Source organism: Drechmeria coniospora, chromosome 02 (genome assembly GCF_001625195.1).
Source record: "Drechmeria coniospora strain ARSEF 6962 chromosome 02, whole genome shotgun sequence".
NCBI lineage: Eukaryota > Fungi > Ascomycota > Sordariomycetes > Hypocreales > Ophiocordycipitaceae > Drechmeria > Drechmeria coniospora.
Genome location: NC_054390.1, coordinates 3166330 through 3193057, shown reverse-complemented (window position 1 = coordinate 3193057; position 26728 = coordinate 3166330). Strand labels below are relative to the sequence as shown.

The 26728-nt window shown below is 58.8% G+C and overlaps 6 protein-coding genes across 6 annotated transcripts; 1 reads left to right on the top strand and 5 right to left on the bottom strand.

Moving 5' to 3' along the window:
- Window positions 1-291: 291 nt before the first annotated feature.
- Window positions 292-2574, bottom strand: DCS_04011 (GDP/GTP exchange factor Sec2p; the record flags this gene model as incomplete). The annotated part of the gene is made up of 1 exon (XM_040801323.1): window positions 292-2574. One exon carries the CDS (start codon window positions 2572-2574, stop codon window positions 292-294), a length of 2283 nt encoding a protein of 760 aa, XP_040656356.1.
- Window positions 2575-2972: 398 nt separating this feature from the next.
- Window positions 2973-3741, bottom strand: DCS_04010 (uncharacterized protein; the record flags this gene model as incomplete). Its single annotated transcript, XM_040801322.1, has 2 exons — window positions 2973-3421; window positions 3477-3741. The coding sequence occupies 2 exons, from the start codon at window positions 3739-3741 to the stop codon at window positions 2973-2975; spliced, it is 714 nt and encodes a 237-aa protein (XP_040656355.1).
- Window positions 3742-7892: 4151 nt separating this feature from the next.
- On the bottom strand, window positions 7893-10096 carry DCS_04009 (uncharacterized protein; the record flags this gene model as incomplete). The annotated part of the gene is made up of 8 exons (XM_040801321.1): window positions 7893-8054; window positions 8128-8339; window positions 8408-8822; window positions 8934-9205; window positions 9266-9375; window positions 9450-9645; window positions 9705-9856; window positions 9930-10096. The coding sequence occupies 8 exons, from the start codon at window positions 10094-10096 to the stop codon at window positions 7893-7895; spliced, it is 1686 nt and encodes a 561-aa protein (XP_040656354.1).
- Window positions 10097-10713: 617 nt separating this feature from the next.
- DCS_04008 (thiolase) lies at window positions 10714-12736 on the bottom strand (the record flags this gene model as incomplete). The annotated part of the gene is made up of 5 exons (XM_040801320.1): window positions 10714-11250; window positions 11311-11579; window positions 11901-12131; window positions 12183-12287; window positions 12343-12736. 5 exons carry the CDS (start codon window positions 12734-12736, stop codon window positions 10714-10716), a joined length of 1536 nt encoding a protein of 511 aa, XP_040656353.1.
- Window positions 12737-13879: 1143 nt separating this feature from the next.
- Window positions 13880-14793, top strand: DCS_04007 (uncharacterized protein; the record flags this gene model as incomplete). Its single annotated transcript, XM_040801319.1, has 2 exons — window positions 13880-14283; window positions 14355-14793. 2 exons carry the CDS (start codon window positions 13880-13882, stop codon window positions 14791-14793), a joined length of 843 nt encoding a protein of 280 aa, XP_040656352.1.
- A 504-nt stretch (window positions 14794-15297) lies between these two features.
- Window positions 15298-25108, bottom strand: DCS_04006 (uncharacterized protein; the record flags this gene model as incomplete). The annotated part of the gene is made up of 3 exons (XM_040801318.1): window positions 15298-21786; window positions 22073-24953; window positions 25062-25108. The coding sequence occupies 3 exons, from the start codon at window positions 25106-25108 to the stop codon at window positions 15298-15300; spliced, it is 9417 nt and encodes a 3138-aa protein (XP_040656351.1).
- Window positions 25109-26728: the final 1620 nt, after the last annotated feature.

The following is a 26728-nucleotide window of genomic DNA, read 5'->3' as shown; positions in this document are numbered from 1 at the left end:
GTACCCACAGAAACGCCATACAATTGTCGCGATGCCCTTGCTCCACCGCGGATCATTCCATCAACTCGGTCGAACCGACAACCGAACTGAATTGTGTTATCCCCCTTCCCACGGCAGATGGAAAACAGACAAGACCGGATTAATAATACAGCGTAAGAAGGTTCTCGAAAGAATGTGCCGTACTTGCATAGGACGAAATATGCAATGCCTGCTGTGCACTGGACGGTTGTCATTTCAACCTGTCCTTGTTATTCTGGCTCGGTGATTGGATGCGAGGGTCGATGGGAGATATTAAAAGAAGGACTCATTGTCAGAGTCTTGTTGTGCCCGCTTAGGGCGGTCGCCAGGGGTTTCAAACTCTCGCTCGTCACCCTTTCGCTCGGCCTGCGCGTGACGATCGGCCACGGAGTTCGGCGTGGCTTCCGGACCAGCACCATCAGAGCAGTCGGCTTCCTCGTCGGGGGTTTCCCTGCCGCCCGCCATTCCTGCCACCATCATGGTGCCCGGAATGTCTTCGGAGTCGACGGCAATGTCCCTTGCCGGCAGGGCCTTGCCGGCCTCTAGAGCGGTGGCAAACACGGCTTGGTTGGCGGGGATGACGCCGCCGCCGATGCGTGCCCAGAACATTTGCTCACGGAGCTTGACGCTCTCCTCCCAGGCCGCCTTCTCGAGGTTTTCGTCGTCGGCCTTCCAGTAGCCGTTCTTGACCATGCGAAGAAAGCCGAGAAAGTCGCAGGTGGAGCGAACGCGAACGAGACAGTAGTTGCAGAGAGGATACCTCTGCGCCGACTCGGCGTCGCTCGTGCGGAAGCGGTGGCGGCGCAGGTGCTCCGTCGTCTTCCGGGCCTCGCCGCACAAGGAACAGGGATAGTGCTGCGGCCTCACGATGGCCATGTACGTGGTGCTCTGGGGGACGGGCTCCACGATGAGGGAGCCGTCCGTCATGGCCGTCAGCACCGAGCGGCGGGCCAGCCAGGAGAGGCCGGGTGCCGTGTCGAGCCGCAAGGTGGGCTCGATATCCTCGGCCAGGACGCGTTTGTAAAATCGAGTGTCCTTGAGGTTCGGCATCGGCGCGCCGGCGACGGCGGCGGAGCCTGCGCTCGCGGACGAGGCAGGCGTGTTGGGTGTCGGAGAGTGGCTGCCGTGGGCGGAGGCGGACGCGTTCAGGGAGACGGAGGAGGCATTGTTGAGAAGGGCACTCGAGGTGGAACCGCCGAGGCCGAGAGACAGAGCGGCGAGTCCTCCCAAGGATCCCGACGACGCGCGGTTGCTTCGAGGCTGGTGGGAGAGATGGGCGAGGGAGGCAAAGTCTTCGAACGAGGCCAGGTCGACGCGCAGGACGGGCAGGATGAGGTGATGCAGGCTCGTGGGCGGGCAGGGCGAAGAGGCGTCGGGTGAGGGCGGGGCGCCGGGCGCGCCGTCGTCGTCGTCGAGGATCTCGAATCGCGCGATGCCCGGGGAGGACGGGGCGGTGCAGTTTGTGCGGTCGTCGCGCTCGGATGCCATGCCCTCCATGACGTTCTTGAGCTCCGACAGCTGTTCCTGCTGGGACTGGAGCAGGCTTTCGGAATCGGCGAGCTGGGCCCTGAGCTGGTCGTTTTTTCGTTGCAAGGCGTCCATCTGGGCCTGAGCCTCCTCCTTGGCGCCGATGACCATCTTGTTGGCCTCCTCGAACAGGGCCGTGGTCAGGTTCTCCACCTCCTGCTCAATGACCCTCTTCTCCCTCTCCGTGTCGAGCCGTCTGGCCACCTCGTCGGCCAGCTTCGCCTGCATCGCCTTCTTGTCCGCCTGCATCGCCTTCCTCTCCACGTCAAAGGTGGATCGGCGGACCCAGACGTCACCGTTCATCATCTCGCGCTGGTCGCGGTTCTTCTGCTCGAGCTCCCGGATGCGCGCTCGGGCGGATTGGAGCTCGAGGCGGGTGGACGACAAGGTGTCGTCGAGGACGGTCTGGTGGTTGATGGCGTTGACGAGCTTCGTGCTCAACGTGGCCACCTCGTCGTCGAGGTCGGGGTGACGGCTGGAGCCCGAGCTCGCCGTGTCGCTGGCGGGGCTCAAATCTCGGCTGCGGGGATCGGGCAGCGTGCTCATCTCATCGCTGGCGTACAGGGGTGCCAGCTGCGAGCCGGCGGTGGAGGATATGGTTGGGATCTGCGACGTCGACGTCGACTTGGAGGGTAGCCGCAGCTTCGGCGGGCTCGGGGACGGGGAGGAGGCGGACGAGGCGGCGGCGACGGAGAGGGATCTGAGGTGGCCAAAGGACCGGCTCGAGGTAGGACGGGCAGGCTGGCTGTGCTGGGCCCAGCCGGCGACGTGGATGAGGCTGGAGAAGATGTCAGCGACGGCCATGGACAGTCTCATGGCGGCGGCGGCGGCGGCATTCTCGTGGCGGGATGGCGACGGTGCGTCTCGAGCGGCCGAGACAGCCGAGACTCGAACCTCTTCGGTCCGGCGACAAGGGCGGCCCATGAATGGTTCGGGGGAGGAAAGGTGCGGTGGCGGTGATTGAAAGAGGGGAGGGAGGAGGGGGGAGGGAGGAGGGGGGAGGGAAGGAGGAGCGACGTACGAATCCATAAGGGCAACAACGCCGGGTGCCGTTGGAGAGGTGGGAAAATGGAGGTCGGACGTGGAAAGTTGCAAGGCGGAAGGCGACTCGATCGTCCACCGTCCGCTCGCCTCGGTGCGTATGTGGCAAGGCAGCTGGGATGGGGTAAAGGAAGGCCCTTGCAGGGTATCCGAAAGACCCTGGCGAGGTCAGGCAGGCGACGACCAGGTAAAACAAGCTGCCGCTGCTGCGAGGACCCGGTGTGCAGCGGCTGCCGTTGGCCGATGCAGCCGGTGCTGGATTGCTGACGCTCTCGGCAGGGTATCTATCTAGGCGGCAGATGGAGCGGTCGTCGTCGACTCTTCGTCTGGAGTTTCCTCGGCGCCCGGTGCCCACAGAGGGCCGGCGGTGTGGCTCTGAACGCTCGTCAAAAGGTGGGATCGATGGTGTTCGTCAAATCCGCATGGCGAGAAAAGGCAGGAGGAGGCTGCGTAGGGACGAACGGAGAAGGGGTGGCGAAGCGTAGGGCGAGGGGAGCTGTATGCGGGATATCTTGTCGTGATGGGGTGACGGTGCGGAGGGCGAGGCTGAGGTGGGAGGATGCAAATGCCGATGCTGATGTCGATGCTCTCGCCTTTGGGGCCGGTGGGTAAAAAAGGCTGCACACGCACACACACACTCTGTCTCTATTTCTCTCCGAATCGTCGTTTTCGGCGAGGGCAGAAAGGAGGGTGGGAGCGAGCAGACAGTATTCGTGCGTACGTAGGCGTACGAGATGCGGAGTAGAGAAGAGGAGACGGCGAGGACGATGCGAGGCGAGGCGAGCAAGCCGAATGCGACGTCGACGGGGTGGGTTGGGTACGGACGGGTACGGTGCTGCGGTCGCACGAGTGCGGTGCGTGCACTATAGGTGTAGGTCATGCATTATTACGGCGACCTATTCGCGGCGATGTGACGGCCAAGGATGGAGGGGAGGCCGGCTTGAGAGGATTTTGTTTTCCGCAAGCAGTGGGCCTCTCTGGCAGGCTTCGCTGGTCAGGCTCGTTAGGCTCGGCGTGGGCATGGTGGCGATGGCCGTCCGGTGCCATGGTGGGGACGGTGCTGGGCTCGGCCGCTGTGGCGACGTGGGTGGCTGAGTCGGCCTCGAGGAAGCATGCCAGTATGGAAATGAAGGGTGCACTGTGGTATGGGTACATGTCGAGGCGCACGGTGCGGTTGCCGGTTTACATACCAAGCACTAGGTACTAGGCACCTAGTAGGTATCTAAGTACTAGGTAAGTACTTGGCAGTGGGAGCTACAGTAAGCACAGCTAGCAGTCGATTTGCATGTACATGTACTGTACTTATACTACGACGACATTGCTTTGCAGTATTGCTCGCATGTATTCCAATACTTGCCAACACTTGCCAGCACCGGGAGAAGCAGGCCCAAAGCATAGCAACTTGCCTGTACCTCGACGAGTGCGTGTACTTCAAAGACGTGCGTCCGCGATGGCGCACGGTATCTGCTGAAATGCGCGCAGGTTACGATTTCGGACTCGAGGTATTATGACTCTGCACCGTCAGCAGCACTGGCAGTTCCGTGCCGCATTCCTCGTACATGTAATGTAAGTACATGCACGGTACGGGGTACGGTGCCGTATGCGTAAGTACAAGAAGCAAGTACTGTACAAGCAAGTACTTGGCGTACGGAGTGCATGTACACATGTACTGTACACATGTACATGTAAGTACTAGTAGCTGGGCAATGGTTCGTTGCGGCCCCAGCCCTGCGCACAAACAAGTGCTGTAACATACAAGTACAGCACAGTGCCGGTACATGTGCTGCGGTACTCTGTACATTTTCGCATGAATACTGTACATGCACTCTGTACCACAGAACCTCGTTTGCTGGTATGCACCGCCCGTCGTCATCCCGTTCCGTTAGGCATCCAGTAATATCATTACCGCCCGAGCGCCGAGGCACAAGGGTGGACCAGGCCCTTCTCCTGCCGACGGATGCTCGCCCCGAATCGCCCGTCCGTACGCGTCTTCTTCCTGTCGTCATTCCGAGGCGGCCGTCACTCGCAGCTCGCGGCATGACAAATCGACAGCGCGAGGGCAAGGAGGAACCGGCTGGTCGGTCGGTGCTAACCCGGCGGTGGGCTGGAGAGGCGCCCGCCGGGTTCTAGCGTGGTACTACGTAGTACCTGTCGTGCGCGGAGGGATGGCTCGCACCCTTTGCCGGAGTAACCCATTTCTGGAGAAGTGGAGCCGAGCGCTCGGCGCAGAGGAGCCGGCGATTGCAGCGGCGCTACACCCCTCGTGCCTAGCGCCCGGGACCGCCACCGTCACGCCCTATTCGTGGGAGCATGTGCAGGCGCCTGTTTGCACGCGCCAGCACACGCACAGCTACTTACTGTACATGCAGTCAGTACTTGGTTGTACGTGTACAGTATTGCGACCCTACGTACAAGTAAGTAGTGCAACTACAGTAGGTACAAGTAGTAGGTATCAGTAGTAGGTGCCAGTAGTAGGTACCAGTAGTCGGTACAAGCAGTAGGAACAAGTAAGGAGTGGGTACAAGTAGTAGGTACAAGTAGTAGGAGGAGTAAGTAGTAGGAACAAGTAGTTGGAAAAAGTAGTTGGTACAAGTAGTAGGAACAAGTGGTAGGCACAAGTAGTAGGTACATGTAGTGGGAACGAGTAGTAGGAACAAGTAGTAGGAGCAAGCAGTTGGTACAAGTAGCAGGTACAGGTAGTAGGTACAACCACAGTCCTCCACTGAGCCCAGCAGCACGAGCGGCGCCACGGACGGTACTGTAAGTGCTTGTGCTGTACTGTACATGTGACAAGTACTTACAGGTGGCATCTGTAAACATGTGCTGTTGGCGCCACCGCCGGCATCACACGTACCAACACCGACAAGCAGCACCTCGAGACCCGCCGCCAGGTGCTCTCCGGGGGCTCGTACCAGCAGCGGGCTAGCGAACACCGGCGGCACGTACGAGCGCGAGCACCAAAGGGCACAAGGTCCAGGCGGCAAGCTTTCCTCCTCCACCACGCCCATCTACAAATAGATTTACATGCAAGTACAGGTTTCCTTGGTCGCTACGCATGCACAGTCAATCGCCCGAGGTGGTATTAGTGTGCGCAGGACGTGTGTGCGCTCTCCCAACGTCGTCGGGCGAACGCCTCGCTGTCGCCCATCCATCCACCCATCCATCCCTCCATCCCTCCATCCCTCCACCCCTCCATCCGCCCATCCGCCCATCCGCCCTTCCGGCCGCAGCACTTTTACAGCAGCGTGGCAAAAATGTCGATTCAATATTTAGCAGTAGCGCTGCCCAACTGAATCGTTACTTTTGTCTAGTGACTGTAGGCACTCGTGCCACAGATGGTGCTGGGGCCACAGTGGGTGCTGCCACAGTTGGTGCTGGCCACAGTTGGCACTGGCAACAGTTGGCACTAGCAACAGTTGGTACTAGCCACAGGTGGTACTGGCCACAGTTGGTACTGGCTACAATTGGTACTGGCCAAAGTTGGTACTCGGGACAGGGCATGTAAGTATTGCGGCCACAGTAATGTACCTCCATTAACTGGAGGTAAGTACTGTACTGTACTGTAAGTGCTTGCATATTTAGTACGTCCTAGTATTACTTGTGCTCGTACCTACCAAGGTAGTACTCGGGCCGCAGTACTGTACAACCAAGTACGCCAGTCATGGTACAAGTTCAACTCCTCCGTATTACTGTACTGCCACGGAACACAGCAAGTACATGTACACCAGGTCCTCCGGCCATTGTAGCAGTACTATTATTACTCCGACGACCGAAACGAAGGAGTAGGAATATGCAACGCACATGCGCATGCTGATGCACGTGCGCGTGCACATGCACGACGGCTTCGTATCCGTATCCAACGTCCCGTACGGAGCAATACAAGACTAGCATTATTGTTAGTGCACGGCGTACGGAGCACTCGTAGAAGCAGTCGCAAAAAGTACCTACATGTATTACTCGTCAAAGTACGGAGTACATGTGCTGTACTTGCAGCAAGTACATGTGCTATACTCACAGCAAATACATGTGCTATACTCACAGCAAGTACATGTGCTAATATACTCACAGAAGTACAGTACTCACAGCAAGTACATGTGCTCGTAGGTTGCCTGGTGGAGACGGACGACTCTCGTGCCAACTGGGTCCGCCCGAATCATGACCAGGGTCCAGGTTCTTGGTTTGACCACCTTGAAATGGGGAACCGTCTGACGTTTCAAAACAACAAACATGGGACAGCAAGCAGGGTGGTGATGCGGCTGCAGAGTGCTCCGTGCTCCCTACCACTGCCTACCATGCTCCGGGCGGGCAGCTGCGAGGACCGTGCCGCGTGCTGCTGGCACTTGCTGGCCACTGCGTTCGTCTTGACAACCGACAGCGCCATCGCCATCCCCCCCCCCCCAAGCGCTCTCTCTCCTTGAACGAGCGCGAGTAATGGACCGCGATGCTCGTGCGGCTACAGCACGTGCAGGTACAGCACATACGCCTGCGGCACTCGAATCAAGGGCACCCACTTCGGCTCGAATGGCCCACGCCCGTCCCCGTTCTCGATGGCCATCACCAGGGAGACTGGTCATATTTCATGACATGTCCTGCTGCACCGTGCATCGCGCACCGAGAGCGACGAATCGAAGGAATCAACCTCGAGTCCCCACGGCCCTTTGTAACTGTACGCCCATCTGCTGCCGTCATCCACTCCTTCACCGCCGATTCGTTCCATGACTGGAGCTGAATCCTAAAGGGTTTCGCCTTATCGCGGCACTCGATGACGTGTATCGTTCGCTGCCTCGAACATTTTCCGCCCTGACGAGATTTGAAACACCGTCACGGGACGAATGTGCCAAGTATACATGTACAGCTCGTCGGCCAGGTGCGAGCCGGCACGCATGTACGGCCCGGTGCCGCAGCTGCCGAGGAGTCATCCAGGGATTGACCTCCAAAGTCGCAGACGATCAAGGCATCACGACGGATCGCCATCGAGAGGGTTGCATCCATCTAGGTGTGCCGCACCACGGGAGCACGTCGCCTTTGGCATGCCTTGGGCGAAGCGACAGTTCCGTACTGGCCCCGGGGGATCCGTACGGTCGGTCCTGCGTGAACAATGCCCATCATTTCCCCAAGGAGCAGCATTGCTCGCGAGCACCACCAAGCGCTGTAGGCGGCGTCGTTACACATTGTCGAATATGTCGCAGTTTCACCAATCGTTTTCATCTAGACGAAACGGGCAGCAAATGTACCCGGGTTGAACAAAGAGGATGAAACCCCCTGGCGCGCATGCCATCTATTTATGCAAGAGGCGTGGTGCTCTGTTAACGTGCCGTTGGCTCGCCGGCAACAGGCCTTCCGTTCAACGGCGCAGTCACGCCCTGATCAGCCGCATTCGGCTCCTCCTCATCCTTGTCCACCAAGGTGCTGTCGACGGGAGGAAATCGCGAAAAGAAGAGGACGGCGACGGCGACGACGGCGATGGCCTGCGCAAAAGTCCGTCAGCATGGCGGTGGAACGCGGACCGCCTCGTGTTGGCGACTTCGTGGGGCTGCCTACGGCGTTGCAGAAGAAGGTGGCGTGTGCCTTTCCAACGACGGCCAAGGCGGCAAAGACGAATCCGAACAAGCCCTGCGTGGACAGCCGGGCGACGTTTTCGACGAGCGTCACGGCGTTCAGGGCGTCGGCTCGCTGCGATTCGGGACACATGTTCGTGATGACGCCCTTGGCGGCCGGCGCGGAGCCGGAGCCAAAAGGCAAGAGAAAGGCGGCTACGATGGCGGCAAGCGAGCATGGTTATTTCGGCAGCTCCAATCCCGAGGGGACAAGACGCGCTCACCAAGATAGATGTGCCATCGTTTCGTCGCAAAGGCGGCGATGGTCGTGAGGGCGCCGTCGACGACCAGACTCCAGCGCAGGAAGACGAGGTCGAAGAGGCAGCCGTCGGGGGCTGCGCCGTCGGGGCACGGGAACGGCACCGGCTCCTCGTCCGCCTGCTCGCCGGCCGTCGCGTCAAACTGCGCCGGGTCCGTCGGCAGCAGGACCGAGGTCGCGTGCCCGTCGTCGGCATCCGAAGACACCCGGGGCCGGGGTGGCGCCGACGACGAGGCCGACGCCGAGAGGGTCCTCGTCCGCCCCCACGCGATGATGGCGGGGAACAGGAAGAGGAGAAAGAAGCTCCGCATAAAGGCAAACTCGGACATGAGCCAGCCGTTGTCGGCTTGGTTGAAGCCAAAGGCCGCCGTGGCGTACATCTGAATGAGAAGGGGTGCGTAACCCGTCGCGAGCTAGGGGGCGGCCTCTCTCCTCAGCACGCATGCACGCGACCGTGGGAGACGCGAAGGTGGCGGGAAGCGAAGACGTACCACGCCGAGGAAAATGCCGCAGCAGAGGAAGATGACGCCGTAGTGCTTCGTCATCTTGCCGTTGGCGGCCCGCAGCCGCTGCGGGACGAGGATCCTCAAGGGTGCGAGGAAGCCGGCGTCTCCTTTCTCGTCCGACCGCTTCGCGCTCGACATGGACTCGGGCGGGATGTACGGAAGAGCCAGCCAGGCGTAGGTGCCGGCCAAGAGGAAGGATAGGAAGGCGACGTCGAACGGGGCTCTGATGTTGACGGCGTCGCCGATCATGCCGCCCGCTGCGCCGAGTTAGCCAAGACACCGTCGGGGCTGTCGTCGACGAGGGCCTGCGTCCGTACCGAGGTAGCCGATGCCCTGACCAAGCATGATGCATCCCTGGAGCATGCCGAAGACGGCGGTCCGTCGTGACGCTTCGACAACTTCGCCGGCGATGATGTTGACGACGAGACTAGTCGCCCGTCGTCGTGTGAGCGATGCACGGAACGCACGGAGCTGGGCGGGACGAGGCGGCGTTTTGCTCACATGTAGCCGGCAGGCCCGCCCAGGATGGTGATTAGCTGCGTGGCTTGGATCATGGTCATGCCCGTCCGCTTGCCAGCCACGACGCCGAGCATCTGGGCCGCGACACGGATGGCGGGCACAAACGTCTGGGCCATGAGGGCAGCCCGGGGCCCGTACCTCTTGACGACCCATCCGGCGACGAAGAGGTTCAGCGTTCCTACGGGAAACAGGTTGGAGGGATGAAGCGGTGGAGGCCTGGCCGGAGACGAAACGTACCGCACAGGGTTGTGCTCATGCCCAGAAGACTGAACTGCCTCGCCGATCCGGCGGTGATCTCGTCTCTGCTGCAACGATCTCCCACGCCGTCGTAGGGCGGGTGGCTATCGTAGTAGATGTCACACTCCATGAGACGAAAGACGTAGACCAGTCTGGGCGGGCAAGGCCGGCGTCCTGGTCAGCACAACGACAACCGGTTGGAGGTGAAGAGGGCTCGAAGCATACGGGACCTGCGTGTAGCTGAAGGCGAGGGTGATGAGGAAGCCGGCGAGCAGAATGCGCTTCTCGACGTCAAGGGCCACCCGGAGGAGCCATCGCTCGCGGCCCCATTGGCCTTTGCTGGGCAGGGCCTTGGCCTTGGGGATCAGCGGCGTGAGCTCGTCCGTTGCCATGGGTGCGGAGACCGTCATTGAATTCGTCCGTCTCGCATGTCTCCGGAGACGAGAGGGATTCGAAGTGAGGCGAAAAAGGTGAAGAAAAAAACGCGGTGCCACGAACCACCGTCGACAAGTGAGTGCGTGTGCCAGAAAGAGCGGTCGGCTTGGGACCGACCCATATTTCCATCCAACGCCCTGCAACGCCATCACCGCGGCCGAGCAAAGCCCTCGAATCCGTCTCTGCAACGTTAGTTTCGCTAGCTGCTGACCATTGCCCGCCCATCGTTCGGCGAGGCTTGCTCGGAACAACACTTGACCTGACCCTGGACGTCATCTCCTACCGCTTGCATCACCGACGAGTGCCCCGATGAACTCCATACATACAGCACAGCACACACAAAGTAGCAAGGGGAGCAGTCGGCCAACCCTTCCACTGGACGCAACATCCATCGGCCAGTTGGGCCATCGCAGCACGCAGCTCACGCAGGAAGAATACCCAGGCCCCGTCTTGGTCAACAATGTCTATTGATTCCATCATGCCGCTTCCCTTGCCATGGCGGCCGATGGCATGTGGAGAAGGCGCGGCAATCCACTGTGGTCCGAGGCACCATCCTGTCTCCCGTGCCGTCGTCCTACAGATTCGTCCTCCAGTCGAGGGTAAAGAGATTCCGTCCCCCTTCGCTCGGTCGAACCCGAATGGCTTGGCCGACGTGCTCGACCGAGGAGCTCGCCAGCTGGGCAAGAGTTTGCTCATCGCCATGGTTGGCGAGGAATCGTTCACCCGTTTGCAGTACGCCGACGATGAGTCCCATGGCCGGGGAGCCTTGACGATCATACTCGACCGTGTACGTCTGGAGCGCATCGTTCGTTAGCTCGCCCATCAGCACGGTGCCCGGCCACGTCAAACCCACCTCGATGGTTCCGCGGCCCTCGGCCGTCTCGACAAAGGGCCGTGTCGAGCGGCCGGCAATCGGCGGCAGCGGGTTGCTGGTGGGATATCCCCGCTCGTCCGACGGTGCCTTGGCCGAGAGACACAGAGCGTGCTGGTGCGTGAGCATGCCTCCGTTGGCGAGGATGAGGCCATTCTTGCCTCTACCCGCTCTCAGCTCGCGTGTCATGGCGTTGATGGCCTGCCTCGTTGTCAGCCACCACATCCTCAGTCGCCGTGGCTGTCGTGTCGGACGAGGCGACTTGCATGCATCGAATAGTTGTTTCCTGCGCCGCCAAACGATGTCAAGCCACCGAGCAGCGTGATCGGTTTCCCCGCCGCCGTCGTCGAGAGGCCGAGATGATCGCACGCCAGCTTGGGCACGATGGGGAAGCAGCTGACGTCGCGCCGTTAGCCCGATGCCATCCAGAACGGCAGACGAAAACGAAGGCACTTGCGAGTAAAAGTCGTAGCAGTCAATGTCCTCCTTGGTGAGGCCCGAGACGTTCAGCGCCGCATCGATCGACTGAGAAATTGCCGAGCTCTGGTGATAGTGCCGTCGTTCCCAGACTAGGCCGCGTCAGCACCTCGACATGGTCCATCCATCTGCGACGGGACCGGTCATGCAGTACAATTCTCTTCTTCGTGCGTTCCGGCGCCCCCGAGGACGTAGATCCATTTGTCCTGCGGAATGCCGATTTTGTCGGCCAATTCGGTCGAGGTCAAGACGCAGGCAGCGGATAAATTGACCATGTTGAACGCATTCATGAGCAGCGGATCTTCCTCGTCGTGTCAATCCACCGTAGGCTCACGCCCTTTCCCCGTGGCCGGCCGGATAGGGAGGGACCCTGCTGGGACGGGAGGGGGAAGGGGGTGACGCACAGGGCTCACAAATCATGCGATTCCGCTTCGAAATGGTTCCAATGACCTCGGCGCTCCTCGTCGGCTCCCCGTAGTTCCACGAGTGCTCGTTCTTGGAAGCGATTCGGTCAAAGGCCGCGTACATGGTTGCCGATTCGTGCGAGTTGCGGTCCGCCGTCTGCCTTCGGTGCGCTCGCCGGCTGTTCTCGTAGAGGGGATAGACGTGAATGGGAAGCCCCATCGAGTGCCGCGTCCCCACGCCTGTTGATGCCGCTCAGCCGCGCTCGCTCGCCAGACATGTCGCTCACTCACTCTCGCGCAGGATGGACATGTCGATGGACCCGAGATTCTTGCCGTCCGGGTCCTGCTCCGGCCACCCGGGAGGAGGGTTCTGCCCGGCTTTCTGACAGGCGGCGACTGCGAATCACGTTACCGACTGCCCATGGTCCGGCGCGCTGCCGGCCGGACTCACGAGATGCGAGGGCCTCGCCGCCCGCCAAGATGGCCACGGAGCTCTCCCTCGCCGCGATGGCCTTCGCCGCCTTGTCGCATTGCAAGGCCGGTTGGTTGCCGCCGTGGTAGCCAGACTCGGTGTGGGAGGGCTCGATGCCAAGACGGCCGGCGACGAGGGAGGCAAGGTCACGGTAGGCCCAGGTCCAGGTCGGCACGATCCGTAGGCTGTCGACGTGGGAGAGCAGCTCCTTTCGAGACGCATCGCCTAGGCCCGTGTCCGCGATGGCAGACTCTACGGCCTTGACCATGAGCTGTGCCGGCTCCATGGCGTCCTGGACTTGGAGCGACTTGTTGCGGAAGTCACCGACGCCGACGATGATGGGTACGGCCGGCTTCGAGACCATCGTCGCCATGGTAGAGGCCCAAACGAGCTGCTTGCTCGACGATATAGGATGGCTGAGAAATATGGAGGCAAGAGTTGACGTGCAAACGGCGAACGATGCATTTCGCCCACCGACGCTCTCGGTGGCGAGAAGACATGTGACATGCCCAAGGCTGGCATCACCCCTACCGCGCAGCACCAAAGTACTCCCGCTGACCTGAACGCGGCGCCTGTTAGCACTGTGGTTCATACTGAAGGCTCTGCAGTACCTACCTACCTGTACGTGCAGTGCAAGTGTACCTAGGATAGAACTCAGTGCTAGGTACTAGGAACCTAGTAAGCACTACTTGGTATTACCTAGCAGTATTATACAAAGTAGTTGTACATGTGCTGTTGGAGTCGCTGTGGTCAGGTACCAGGACGATGCTTGTACTGTATCATGTGCGGGGTTCTGGCGGGCTACCACCTTTGGTGCTGTCACAACTCATTCAATCGGACCCTGTGGAATCCGCCCGAGGCCGCGATCCGCTGGCGCCGCACCCGATGGGGGGTTTGGAGAACCCTGGCTAGCGGATGCTTCAGTGGGGGCTCCCCCGCATCATAGTGCCATCGTGCGGCTCAGTACTCTGTAGAGCACTAATTAATACCCGGTACCTCGAACGAGTACATGTACATTTACATATTCCTACCACGTAAGACCTAGTAAGTACACCACCTGTACTTGCTTGTACGGAGTACATTTTCAACGTTCAACTATTACAGCACAACTACAGTACTTACAGTACTTACAGTACAACGAGGTGCTAACAATTATTCATACTACAGCACAATACAGTACATGTACAAGTACTCCGCACTTGGGTCTGCTCCCTGCTCCGTACCCTGTACCTACACCACGAGGTAATCCAGGTACGGTGTACCTGAGCCAGCGGCGCACATGTTGTCCTCGGTAACACGGCTGCCCCTAGCACGAGGTACCGACGTCTCCATCGCCGCACTGCTACTGAGCTGCCTCCGACGCAGGTACCTATGCAAATTATACAGTACTTGCTGCTGCTCGTACCCCTTACTTCCGAGTGCCTACAGCAGCTCGCAGCGGTACCTACCACCTCGCCGTGCGTAGATGCCTTCGCTTCGTCATCACCGTCATCGTCAAGTGGCAAAACGTGCCATCATGGCCGACCAGCTCTCGTCCCAACCCCCGGACACGCCCACTTACGTGCTGAGCTACCCGGCTCGGCACGTCCTCATGGTCGCCATCGACCGGGAGGCCAGCATGAACGCCATCACCATGGCCGGCCATTGGGAGGGCGAGAGGCTGTGGCGCTGGTTCGACGACGAGCCCTCGCTCCGCGTCGCCGTCGTCACCGGCCGCGGCAGACGCGCCTTCTGCTGCGGTCAGGATCTCAAGGAGCAGGCCGAACGGCGGGCGTCGGCCGACGAGCCGTCGATGCCCACGATGCCCACATTCCCGCCCGGTGCCTTCATGGGCCTCAGCCGGCGTCTGGGCAAGAAACCCGTCATCGCGGCCGTCAACGGATTCGCCCTCGGCGGCGGCTTCGAGCTGGCCCTCAACTGGTACCCACCTCTCCCTCCACCTCTCCCTCCTCACGGGGCGAGCCGAGCGACGGAGCTGACAGGGGACCTAGCGACATGGTCGTCGCCTCGCCCACGGCCACCTTCGCCTTGCCCGAGGCCAAGAGAGGTCTATGGCCCGCCGCCGGTGGCCTCCCCCGCATCGCGAGGACTTTTGGCATGCAGACGGCCTCGGAAATCGTCCTCGCCGGCCGCGTTCTCTCCGCCCGGGAGGCCATGGATCTTGGCTTCGCCCGAGTTTCGGCCACGGCCGATTCGTTGCTCGACGAGGCCGTCGCCCTGGCCAAGGATGTCGCCGACATGTCGCCCGATGCCGTCATCGTGAGCCGCGCTGGCCTCCGGGAAGCGTGGGAGACGGCGAGCGTTGAACAGTCGGTGCAGCTCGTCCAGGACCGCTACGCCAAGCGTCTTTTGAGTGGCGAGAACCTGCGCATCGGACTCGTGGCTTTTCTCACCAAGGAGAAGCCCGAATGGGTCCCGTCAAAGCTGTAGGGGACCGGTTGATCCCACCTCAACATCGAGAGGCCCTTCTTTCCTCTCATCGCCGTGACGGGTGTCGACGACGCGCACATGTTGTGCATGGGACCCAGCGTATTCATACGTCTCAAGGAGAAAACAGTCATGACGGAAGATGGAAGCCTACTGTAGAACACCAGCGATGGCGAGTGCAAATATATGCTCGGCGAATCTTCAACTCGCACGGGGAACGTCCGCAATGATTCTATTCCATAAAGGCTTTCACTATGCCCGTCACCCTTTTCTTGACTTCCAAGTCGTCACCATTTCGTACACCTCCATGCAATATGTATCCTGTCTCGTGAACCAGTAGCCGGCGAGACATTGTATGAACAAGACTTTTCGCTCATGACCATGTGCTTTTCTTCAAACAAACTGATATGCAACCAACAATGCCGGGCCGACGCAAGCCTGCAGGGGTACCCTGCCCCTTCAGAGTTGCTGATTTGTACACGACCCAAATTAGTACACTATATTCTCCTACTCGTCCTGCCAGGGCTCGGACTCGCCGAACGGATTCCATTCCTGGCCAGGATAGCTCGTCGCGCTCATCTGCGGTTGATAATCATCGTCATCCTCTGGGCTGTAGAATATCTTCTCCTCCTGCGACTCGAGCCGACGTCTTCGTTCGTACCGGTCAGCCGTATCATCCAGCTCGGCCGCTGGTCCGCTGCTCTCGACGACCGTTGGCTTCTTTACTTCGCCGGCGGAGCTGATGCCGTCGTCCGACACCGTTCGCGACGTCGCCGCATGCCGCTGGCTCTCACCGGTGCTGTCCTTGTTCAGTGGCGCCGTGTCGAATATGTCCCGCGCTGCGTTCTTCCCCTTGTCATCGTTCATGGCAACCTTTGCTGCAGGTTCCGGCATTTTGCTCCCTTCTGACGCCCTATTTTGATCCGCTGGTTTGGAGTGTGAAAAGGCACTGTCGGAATCGACCGGCGCTGGCTTGCCGTCACTCGTGTGGCTGCTAGATCCCTCCACGGCATGCCCGCTTGAGCGCAGCTGTCGGGACTCATTCTCCTGCGACCCATCATCCGGGATAGCGGGCAAGGTGCTCCGTGAAATTATGCTCGGTTCCTTGGCCATGGCGAAACTGTCTCCCGCACTCACACGACGCCTCTCAGCAGTCACAGTCGAATCAAAGGGAAAACCTCCAGGTGATTGTGTAGATGAACGTTCCGGTAACCCCCTTTGCGTCAAAGGTGCTTGTTGAACTTGTCTTTGCACGTCTCCAGTGGGAAACATCCGTGGTTGATACGGGTTGTATGGACCTAGGGACATCCGACGCGGCGTATGAAACGCCATGGGAGAGGCAATGCCCTCGCCCCGGACCGTACTGTATCCCATCGGAATGGGCACCTGAGCATACCTAGGCTCGTAGCCTGATATCGGACCCTGGAGTGGCCCGTTTTCTCCTCGGCCCGGCCAAACCTGCTGGCTATATCGTCTCTGTGATGCGACGGCGCCTTGGGGACTGTATGAATTCAGCTGCTGGCTTTGCGGGCGAACATGTCCTGTCCGTGGCTGGTATAAAGCTTCCTGCAGGAACAGCGGGTGCCTTTGGGACGTCGTTGGCGGTGGCTGCCCTTTAAGGTACCGCTGGTGCCACCCTGTAGCCCTTTGGCCGGCTTCTCTTGACGGATGAGCACTCAGGGGCGAGATTTCTTCATTCTCAAACCGGCTCAACGATTCTTGGCCCCTTGAAGATTGCTCCGTTCTCTCGAAGGAGCTCTTCGTGCTACCACGCGACTGATTTTGGCTGACGAGGTGTTCCGGAGGCTGGCTGCACAGAGTAGGGGGTCTGCCGTTGGAGGACCGCGCGTTATCATGATTACCAGAGCGGGTAAGCATGTTCTTGATTCCAGCCACCCTTATTATGCTTGAGAACCTCCTCTTCTTCGTCGCCGGCTTCTCGTCGATACTGGCGGCAAGCACGCTTGTTGAGTCGTTGGCCTGCGTGGACGTCGGGGTTGGTACTCGATCGCTTGCCCCGGCACTGAGAATGGAGTGTCGACGGTCAGACTGAGGCTGCGGTTGAATGATGGAAGCCTGGGTTTCCGTATTGGCCTGGTGGTCGTCCTTGCTTCCTTTTCGAAGGGTTCGATCCTCCGTCGAAGCCCGACCGATGCGGCCGAAAACGATGCTTGACCTCCGACTATTCCGCTCCTGGCCGTCGCCGACAGAGACAATGGATCCAGCCCGTTCACCAACGGGAGAATCGGTTTCAGACGGTCTACTGTCGATGACAGACTTCCGCCTGTCACGAGATGTCGCCCTAGCAAGGCGATCCCCAATGCCCTTGAAGATGCCCGATCCTCGTCTGCCGCGCCCCCGATCATCATCCGGGGAAACGACATCACCACGAGAAGAGTCATTGAATTGTGTACCCGAGATCGTGGGCTCTTGGTGATTGGCGGCCATTTGATACTGTTGAACGGGTGGCTGTCCAGGCCCCATGTTTGCTCGACTTCTATCCATCTCGTTCTGGCCTGGACGGGAGAAGAGTTCTGGCCACCGTTGCGATGATAATGGCGGCATAGCAGCAGTCCTCGTTCGCGAACTGGCAGGTGGAGGAGATAGCAGAGGCAACCCAGTCCGTTGGTCAAAGCCGTAGACGTGCTGAGAGCCACTTGTTCCAGGACGATTTCTCGAAACGGTGTGTAAGGGCTCGGAAAGGTAGCTTTCCTCGAGTTTCCAGGGGCCGGTCCCTAGTGGAGGGGTCTGCTGAACCGGCATCCCCAAGTTATCTTCACGCGATGGCTTAACAAGTTTCAAAGGCGGCGGAACCCGGGCCTTTTTGTTCACCGTAGTCGGAGTCGGTGCGTCATGTTGAGGTACAGCCATTTGCGCATGATTTCCATCTTGCACCTCGACTTGCGACGCCGAAACGTCCTTTTGCAGAGCATTCTTGGGTGCAGGTTCAGCCATGGCGGCATCTTTTGAGGCTGTCGGTTCGGCCACTGGAACTGATTCCTCCAGTTCATCTGATCTCTCCGTCATAGGGGCGCTGCCTCCGCTGCCGTGTGCAGGTTCGGCATTCGAGGTAGTGGTCGGTTCAGACACCGAAACCGATTCCTGGAGCTCATCTGATCCATTTGCTGTAAGGGTGTTGCCCTTGTCTGTAGCTACAGGATCGGTATTCAAGGTAGCGGACGGCTCAGACACCAGAACTGGTTCACGGGGCTCAGCTGCTTTCTTGATCGCATGGGTGCTACCTTTGTCAATAGGTGCAGGATCGGCACTCGAGGTTGAAACTGGTTCAGACACCGGATCCGATTCCTTGAGCGCATCTGATTCATCGGTTGTATGGGTGCTGCTTGTATCAATAGATGCAGGATCCGCATTCGATGAAGTCAGTTCGGACACTGGAGCCGATTCCTGGAGCTCCTCTGATCCATCGACTGCCCTGGTACTGCCTTCGCCAATAGGAAGAGCATGGATATTTGAGGTAGTCGGCTCCCAAGCCGAAACCGATTCCTGGAGCTCGGATTTATTGATCGTACGGGTGCTGCCATTTTCAATCGGTGCGAGATGGGGACTTGAGGTAGCAGACGGTTCGGACACCGGAACCGCTTCATCAGGGCCATCTGGTCTATCAGTCGCACGGATGCTGCCCTTCTCCACATGTACTGAATCGGCACTCGAAGTAGTTGGCTGTTCAAATACCGGGACCGACTCCTCGAGCTCATCTGTTCTATCGGTGGTGCGGGTGCTGCCCGCATCAACAGATGCAGGATCGGCATTAGAAGTAGTAGTCAGATCAGACACGGGAACCGATTCCTGGACCTCATTTGACCTATCGATCCCACCGGTGCGGTCTTTGCCAATAGGTACAGCATAGGTATTCGAGGTGGTCGGCGTCAGTTCAGACATTAGAACCGAATCATGGAGCTCGTCTGATCTATTCTTCGTACCAGTGCTGCCTTTGACTGTAGGTACAGGATCCGCATTCGAAGAAGTGGTCTGTTCTGGAACCGATTCCTGCATCTCATCTGATCTATCGATCATACCGGTGCTGCCTTTGACAATAGGTACAGCATAGACATTCGAGGTAGTCGGCGTCAGTTCAGACATTAGAACCGAATCATGGAGCTCGTCTGATCCATTCTTTGTGCCGGCGCTGCCTTTGACTGTAGGTACAGAATCCGCATTCGAAGAAGTGGTCAGTTCGGACACTGGAACAGATTCCTGGACCTCATCCAATCCATCCATCCTATTGGTGCTGTCTTTGTCAGTTTGTAAAGGGTCGGCACTACCAATATCTTGAGTGGTATCCAATGATGACAATTGAAGCGACTCTTGGGATGATTTGACTGATTTGCTGGCCGAATTTGTACTGCCTTCATCTATCGTTATAGGGTCGGCGTTACCAACACCTCGGGTGGTATCCAACGAAGATGACAGAAGCGATTCTTGGTGTTTGGCTGATTTCTTGGCCAAACGAGTAATGTCTTCATCGCTCTTTGTAGTGTCGGCATCGTCAACATCTCCAGTAGTTGCCAAGGAAGTCAACGCCGGCGCCTTTTGAGGTTCAGCTGATTTTGTAGGTGTGTGGGCATTGCCTTCTTCTACAGATTGAGACTCGGCAATAATATCTGCAGCAGTAACCGGACCGGATTGTACATGCGGTTCCTCAGATTCGACCATCTCCTTTGTCTTGCGGGAGTTGCTCTTATCTATGAAAGGATCCTCTAAAGTGATGTTATGAGTAGTGGCCGGGCCGGATTGTGGAAGCGATTTCTCGGATTCAACTTTTCCCTTCGTTATATAAGCACGATCCTTGTCTACAATCAGTGGGTTGGTTGTTCCGATAGACTGAGCGGTAGCTGGGCCGGACTGCGGTTCCATAGATTCAACCATCTCCTTCGTCTTGGGGGAGTTTCTCTCATCAATGAAAGGATCCTCCAAAGTGATGTCATGAATAGTAGCCGAGCCGTATTGTGGAAGCGATTCCTCAGATTCAACTTTTTCCTTTGTCAAATAAACGCTACCCTTGTCTACAATCAGTGGGTTGGCTGTTCCGATAGACTGAGTGGTAGCTGGGCCGGCTTGTACAAGCGATTCCTGGGGCACAACCATACGGGAGCTGCCTTCTTCCATACTCGGTGGGTTGTCTGAACCGAAATCTTGGCCGACAGGCCAGCCGGAAAGCGATTCCTGTGATTCAACCATTTCCCTCTTTGTGTGGGAGCTGCCTTGATTCAAAATCGGTAGGATAGTCATGCCAATAGAATGAGTGGAATCAGGACGGGGTTGTGGGGTTGATTCCTGAGATTCAACCACTTCCTTCTTCACATGAAAATCACCTTCGTCAACGATTACTGGGTTGGCTGTGTCGATAGACTGAGTAGTGGTTGTGCTGGATTGTGGAAGGAGTTTCTGTGGTTCAAGAATTGCCTTCGTCGTATGGGCACTGCTTTCGTCCACGGGTGGAGTGTCGGAACCAGAGATATCTTGAGTAGTAGCGGGGGCGGATTGCAATTGCGATTGCTGGGATTCATTCGACTCATTTGCTGTCTCGGCGCTACCTTTATCCACGGACGAGAGGTCGGTAACACCGATATCTTGAGTCCTGGCGAGGCCGGATAGTGCAACTAACCCCTTGGGTTTAGCCGATTGATTCATTTCTTGGGCATCTCCTTCGCCCATGGGTGGACTGTCAGCGACACTGGTATCTTGAGTAGTAACCGAGCCGGATGGCGAAAGTGATTCCCGGGGTACAAGTATTCCTTTCATCGCCCTGGCGTTGCCTTTGTCCATGATCGGAGTGTCAGGGTCGACTGCATCGACATTTTGAGTGGTATCAGGGCTAGGTTGTGGAAGCGGTTCCTGGGGGTTAAGAGTATCCTTATTTGGACCGTTGCCGTCCTCGTCCGCAGGAACAGGGTCGGCCATACTGGCAGCATGGGTGACAACTGGCACAAGTAGTGAAGGTGAAGCTTGGGATTCCGTTTGTGCCGCTCCGTAAGTAAGAGCTTTGCTCTTTGGTGGAAGGTCGACAGTGTCATTGCCATGGGGAGTAGCCAGGTTGGATGGTGGAAGCTCCTCTTGGTGGTTAAGCGTTTCCTTTGTCGTGTGGGTGTCAGTCTTGTCGGTTACTTGGCGATTGGCAATATCGATATCCTGAGCAGTCTCCGGGGCGGGCAGCGGAATGAATTCTTCGGGTTCAGCCGGTTTCTTCACTGCGCGGGTGTTGTCTTCGTCCGCATGAGACAGCACACCATCGCCATCCGTTTTCGCATCATCTCCCGGGGTTCGTCGGCTCTTTCGTTTTACCTTGGATGTGAGAGCAAAGGTGGAGCTTCTCCTAATCGGCGGCAGTCCAATGAATGATGAATCTCGCTTGGGCTCGTTGTCATCAACTGGCGGTTGAGACGGCACCGACACACCGCTATGCTCGAAAACAGGAACAGAAGCCTCACGCTGTGTCGTCGAAACGGATGGCAGCATGTTTGCAGCAGGTCCCTGGTTATTCGACTGCTGCGGCACCGTCACCCACTCGTCCAAACCATGCTCCCTTGTTGCTTCGCCTTGTGGCTGCTTGCGTCCGTCGTCGGCGCCCCCGAGATGCTCGATGCCGATACCGACGCCGTCACTTTGCACAGATGGCCTCCCAGGGGGGATTTCGAGCCTGCTCAGGCCGGCAACAGCCCGGCCGACAGGGGTAGAAGGAGGAGGACCTTGGAACGGCGGGGTTTGCTCGCGATCCGTCTGGATGGCTTGGCCGGAGGTTGGGGCCCAATGCTGCCCCTGCCGTTGGGGGGTTGAAGGATGCAGCAGTGCAGATGCAGTCACGGCAGTGGGCGGAGGAACCTGCGCCGCGTTCGCCAGGTCGTTTTGGATGGCAATGTGCGAACGGGGTGGAGAGGCGACTTCATCTGAGGCAGATCTGGTGCCAAGGCCAAGACCCCAAGACTTTCGCCTCTCATTCTTGACCTTCGGCTGGACGGAAGGAGGGGAGGAATCGGCCTATTCGACAAAACAACATTAATATCCGTTCGTCACATGAAGACATGAGTTGAGTGATGTGTGGTAAGGGAAAGAGGGAAACGAGTGGTGAAATTCCTATCTCGGGTAGGCCAGAAATATCATGGTCGGATAAAGACTAAAAATTCATCCAGATGACTCCAGACAAAGCAACGGTCCATTCAACAGAACTCCTACCCAGTAAATGAAAAACGAATGAAGGCGTGTGAAGCGTGCAGGGTCCCGGCTCGCCACGAAAAGATCAGGGAAAGAAAGGTCAGTGAAATACCTTTTCCTTATCCCCACTTCCGCGCAATTTGCTCCTCCCTTTGCTCAGCAAACCCTTGCCCATCTTCCCCGCAGATTGCATGAACTCCTTGCTCTTCGAGCCTATCTGGTTGCCGGAGTGTCCCAGAGAGCCGCCGCTCGCTTGCTGGGACGTCTGCGGCCCTCCAGGGCGTGGTCGGGACGAAGGTGGGGAGGTTACGGAGCTCGTGGAGCTCGCACCGTACTGCTGATAATACGGCTGCTGAGTCGTTGTATTCGCGAGGGCATCAGGGGCCATGTTTCCAGCAGCGGCCCCCAACTGACCCGACGTGGCCGCACGGAACGGCACCGGTCCATGGGTATACTCGGGGTGCTGGTCCTTGATGCTATCCAGCCAGTCATCCAAGCCCGAGTCCGTGACGGCATAGTGGTCACGAGAGGCATTGAACATGGCAGTTCTCTCGGGCGAAGTAGGCAAGCCCATGATCTCTCTGAAAGGCACAGCCTGACTAGCAGCCGCCTGGGAGGTCGGGGGGTCCCTTGGCAGGCGGGAGTCTAGCGGCGGACTCGGGGACACCATTCGAGGCGGCGTCTGCGTTGTCAGAGTCCTCTCCTTGGGGCTCGGTAGCCTCTTGTTCTCCAGGAGCTGCCTATCGCTCAAGGCAGACACCGGGGGCGAAGGCTCAAGTGTCGAGTTCGGACGATGTGACGAGGCAACAGCAGAGGCGGCCGCAGTTGCAGCGACAGCGGAGACGGCCGCGGAGGCGGCGACAGAGCCGACGACGGACGGCTGAGACTCGGACACCCCGGCGTCACGATTTCGAAGCCCATGGTCCGCGTCACCATCGGAAACGGGAGGTGACTTGGCGGGGGTGGCGGGCGGCGGTTCATGAGACGCAGGCGTCGGTCCGCGAGACGCCGTCGGTGATTCATGAGGCGCATTCGGTGCCTCACGGGACGCCGTCGGTGCACCTTGGGACGTTTCCGAGGCTTCATGGGACGCCGTCGGGGCTCCGGGCGGCGCAGGCGACACGCCACGCGACGCAGCTTCCCAGGAGAACCTGCGCCTGATTCGAGCTTCCTCCTCCGACAGCAAGGTACCTTCCGCAGATCCCGCGGGTGTAGCAGAAGATGACGCGGGGGGGTTCGAGGGCAAGGCTTTGCCATCGGGAGCGAGGGGCGCAGGCGGTGCCGTCTCCGAATCAGACTCCTCGCCGACGGGATCAGGCTTGGCCGCGGTGAGGGCCCAGTAGCTATCGTAATCCTTCAGCGTGTACCTGCTGTCGCGGGTGGACGCCGAGGGGGCATGCTGGATATGGTCGACAGTCTGGCCGAAGGATGGGTCGGCCGCGTCCTTTCCGCCGGGGCTGAGGGACCTGAGAATCTCATCGCTGAGGATGTCGCTATCCTTGACGGGCGACGACGCGACGCTGCCATAGGTGGGCGCGAGGTGGACAGACTCGGGCGTCGTTTCTTTCTCCACCTCGACCGGGGTCTGATCAGCGGCACGCGCCGCGTCGGAGCCGCGACTCTCATCGAGCAGTTTGGTTTGGCCGCGCGGACTCTGCGTCCGCAGCGGCTCAACGGCATCAAGGCCCATCTGCGGGCTGAGAGCGGGAGGCTTCCGCGTGCGCTCGGAAGCGGCGGCCTCGGGCTTGGGAGTGGCCCTCTCGGGTGTTTCGGAGACGAGGGCGGCCGGGTGAGCAGGCAGAGGATCTCGGGCCTCGGTCTTGCGCTTGGCCTCGGCGGCCTCGTCGTTCCTGGCCTTTGCGGTGGACTTGACAGCGGTGTAGGAGTCAAGGGTAGCGAGCGGGACGGCTTTGGTGACGGATAGCTCGTGCGAAACGATTGGCTCTCGCGACATGGCAGGCTTCTCTTGGGCAGGCAGCAGCACTCCCTTCATCGCAGGCATCGGTTCGCGCTCGACAGTCGTAGATGTGGGCGTGATGGTACGCGGCAGCGGCGGAGGTGTGCTTCCGTCCCTGAGGGAAGGCGATGCGGATCCTCTGCCGTCGCTGCTCGTCATTCCTGGGTCGGAGAAGAAGGCACCGCCGGTGGAGAGAAACAGATTGGGGGCAAAGGTGGACATGCGAACGACGGATGGAAGCTTCGGGAGGGGGTTCGCAGGACGGGCACCCACTCCCGATTCAGGGTTGGGACTGAGGCTGCCGTCTCTCCAAAGCGAGTCGGATCGGCTCGAGGTTTGATCACCATCGTTCGGGCCAGGACGGGGAGACCTTTGATCCAAAGTGTCCTCTTCATTCGCGCGGGTGCGTACGTTGGAGGGTCGAACGGAGGATGGAGGTTGTTCCGAAGTCTTTTGGACCAACTCGTCGGGCAGGGCGGCGGCGGCGACGGCATTGGTAGCGGTAGCGGCCGCGGCAGGGGGTGGGGAGACGGTCCTCTCGCGGACAGGCGGGCTGCTGGACGAGGGGGGGTCTGCGATGGGCTGCGACTGATTCGCAGGAGACGACGGTACACCGGTGGCGGCGTAGGGTGCGCGGGCCACGTCGAGGGGATTCGGGGCGGACGGCAAAGACGTCGCAGCCGCTCCAGGCGGGTTGCCGGACGAATGCATCACCGGCGACTGGGTCACCGGCGACTGCCTCGACGGGGTCTGTGTCGATGGCGACTGCGTCGATGCCGGCTGCGTCGATGTCGGCTGCGTCGATGTCGGCTGCGTCAATGTCTGCTGCGTCGATGTCGGCTGCGTCGATGTCGGCTGCGTCGCTGGCGTCCGCTGCGTCACTGGCGACGCTGGCTCGGCGGCATCGTCATCATACTCGTCGGCACCCCAGTCGTCACCGTCGTAATTCTGGACCTTGGCTTCGACCCATTTCTTCGTCTTGGTACGGTTCACGTTGACCTGGTAGTTGCTGCCACCCACTGGCTTTTGCGGGGGTCTACGAGGTCCGACGTGGTCAGCAAAAAGGGGTTCGGTTGCAGCGTCGTTCAACGGCATCGGGGACGTCGGGCAGGGGTGGGGAGGGGAGGGGAGGGGGGGAACATACGTGGACGATTGACCATTCCCTCTGCCTTGGTTGAACGGGCTGTCCATGGCGAGAGTTGAGAGGTTGCGGCGCTCGTGCACGTCGGCCTAGTCAATCATGCTTCCAACGGTTCGGTGTGGGTTCAATTCAGCGTTGGAGGAATTGAAACGGCGCTGCAGAGGATGACGAGGAGGCGTGGGACGAAGGCTGGAATGCTGGGCGGGTGCGGGCGGCGCGTGTCGATGGAAAAAGCAATGCCGCTGCCAGCAGGAAGTATGTACTGTAGCGTACGATTGCGTTGCCGAGTCGGCGTCCGAATGCGAGATGAGGCACTTTGTAGCAGACGCAACGCCGAAGTGCGGACGACGGACGGTGGACGGAGGGGAGAGAAAGGCAGAGAAGTTGTGATGGTGTGACGGTGATGACACGAGAGGGTTTGGTGTGACGTGGAGGCAGCCGATGGGGGATGACGGATTTGATTTTTGCCCGGGCCGTAATTAATACTGATCACTCACCCGTTGGACGGGACGGGCTGCCGCTGGGTAGCGTGGCAGCACATGATGCCAGTGGCCTCGCTCCGCCGTACACCCACACTTGCTGCTAGCAAGGAGTTGGTCAAGCACTCGCGCGGATACGCAGAATGCCTTGCTGAATACAGCATTAGTACCAGCCTACCTACACTTGCTTGTGTCTTGCAGTGTAAATTAGCACGAAGGTTAGTATTACTAGGTAATAGTAAACAATACGCTTACCGTGGTGCACGCAGAACACCGTTCCGTGATGGATGTACGCGACGGCTTATACTGTACAGTACACCAACACCTGCACTGTCCGCGTAAGTAAGTACATGTACTCCGTACGGTACGTGTAGATGTACTAGGTACTGTTACGTGCCGGTGGAAGGCGTACCTGTACTGTACTGTACATGTCACTATAGCCCAACGAGCATGAAGCTGATGAGGTGCATAAACCCCGCTACCGTTAGAGGAGGTCACTAGTACATGCACTCCGCACAAGTGGACGATGGAGGAACTAGGGTATGAGTACAACGCAATGCTGCGTAGCCGTAGTGGTTCGACAAGTACAAGTACAAGCCTCCGTCCAAGAACACATGTTCAGTATTACGTCTGATGTACAAGTAATTACATGTACAAGTACAGGTACGAGGAGCAATTTCGGCACACCCCGGCCAACAATGCCTTGCGTTGCTTGATGGTGTGTATGTACAAGTACAGTGCATTGACTTGCAGTGGTTTAGAACTCGTGCAGTAGAGGACACTGATTTTACTGTACGAGTACTTTTCTTTCGACGGTATCTACAGTACTTACAGTACGGAGTGCGGTAGTGTTGGTCCTAGGCATGTATGCCATGTCTTGGTACAGGTTCTCCTAACGGTACATTGGCACCATTAATACAAGTACTGTACGGAGTACGGAGTACTGATAAGAGTACTGTAGCTTGGAGTACTTTACATGCTCAATGATGTGCCAGTACTGGCCGTCAAGAGTGCATGCAGCTACTGTTCGTTCAAGTACTAGGTACCAACTTACTGTAAGTACATGTTTTCCCCCCTAGAGATGTGCATGTACTAGTACTTGTCCGTGTACCCCGTACTGTACGTTGTTGTACTCCGTTCTCCCGTACAGTACTCCGTATTAGGTGTACAGTAATATTCCGTGCCTAGTAA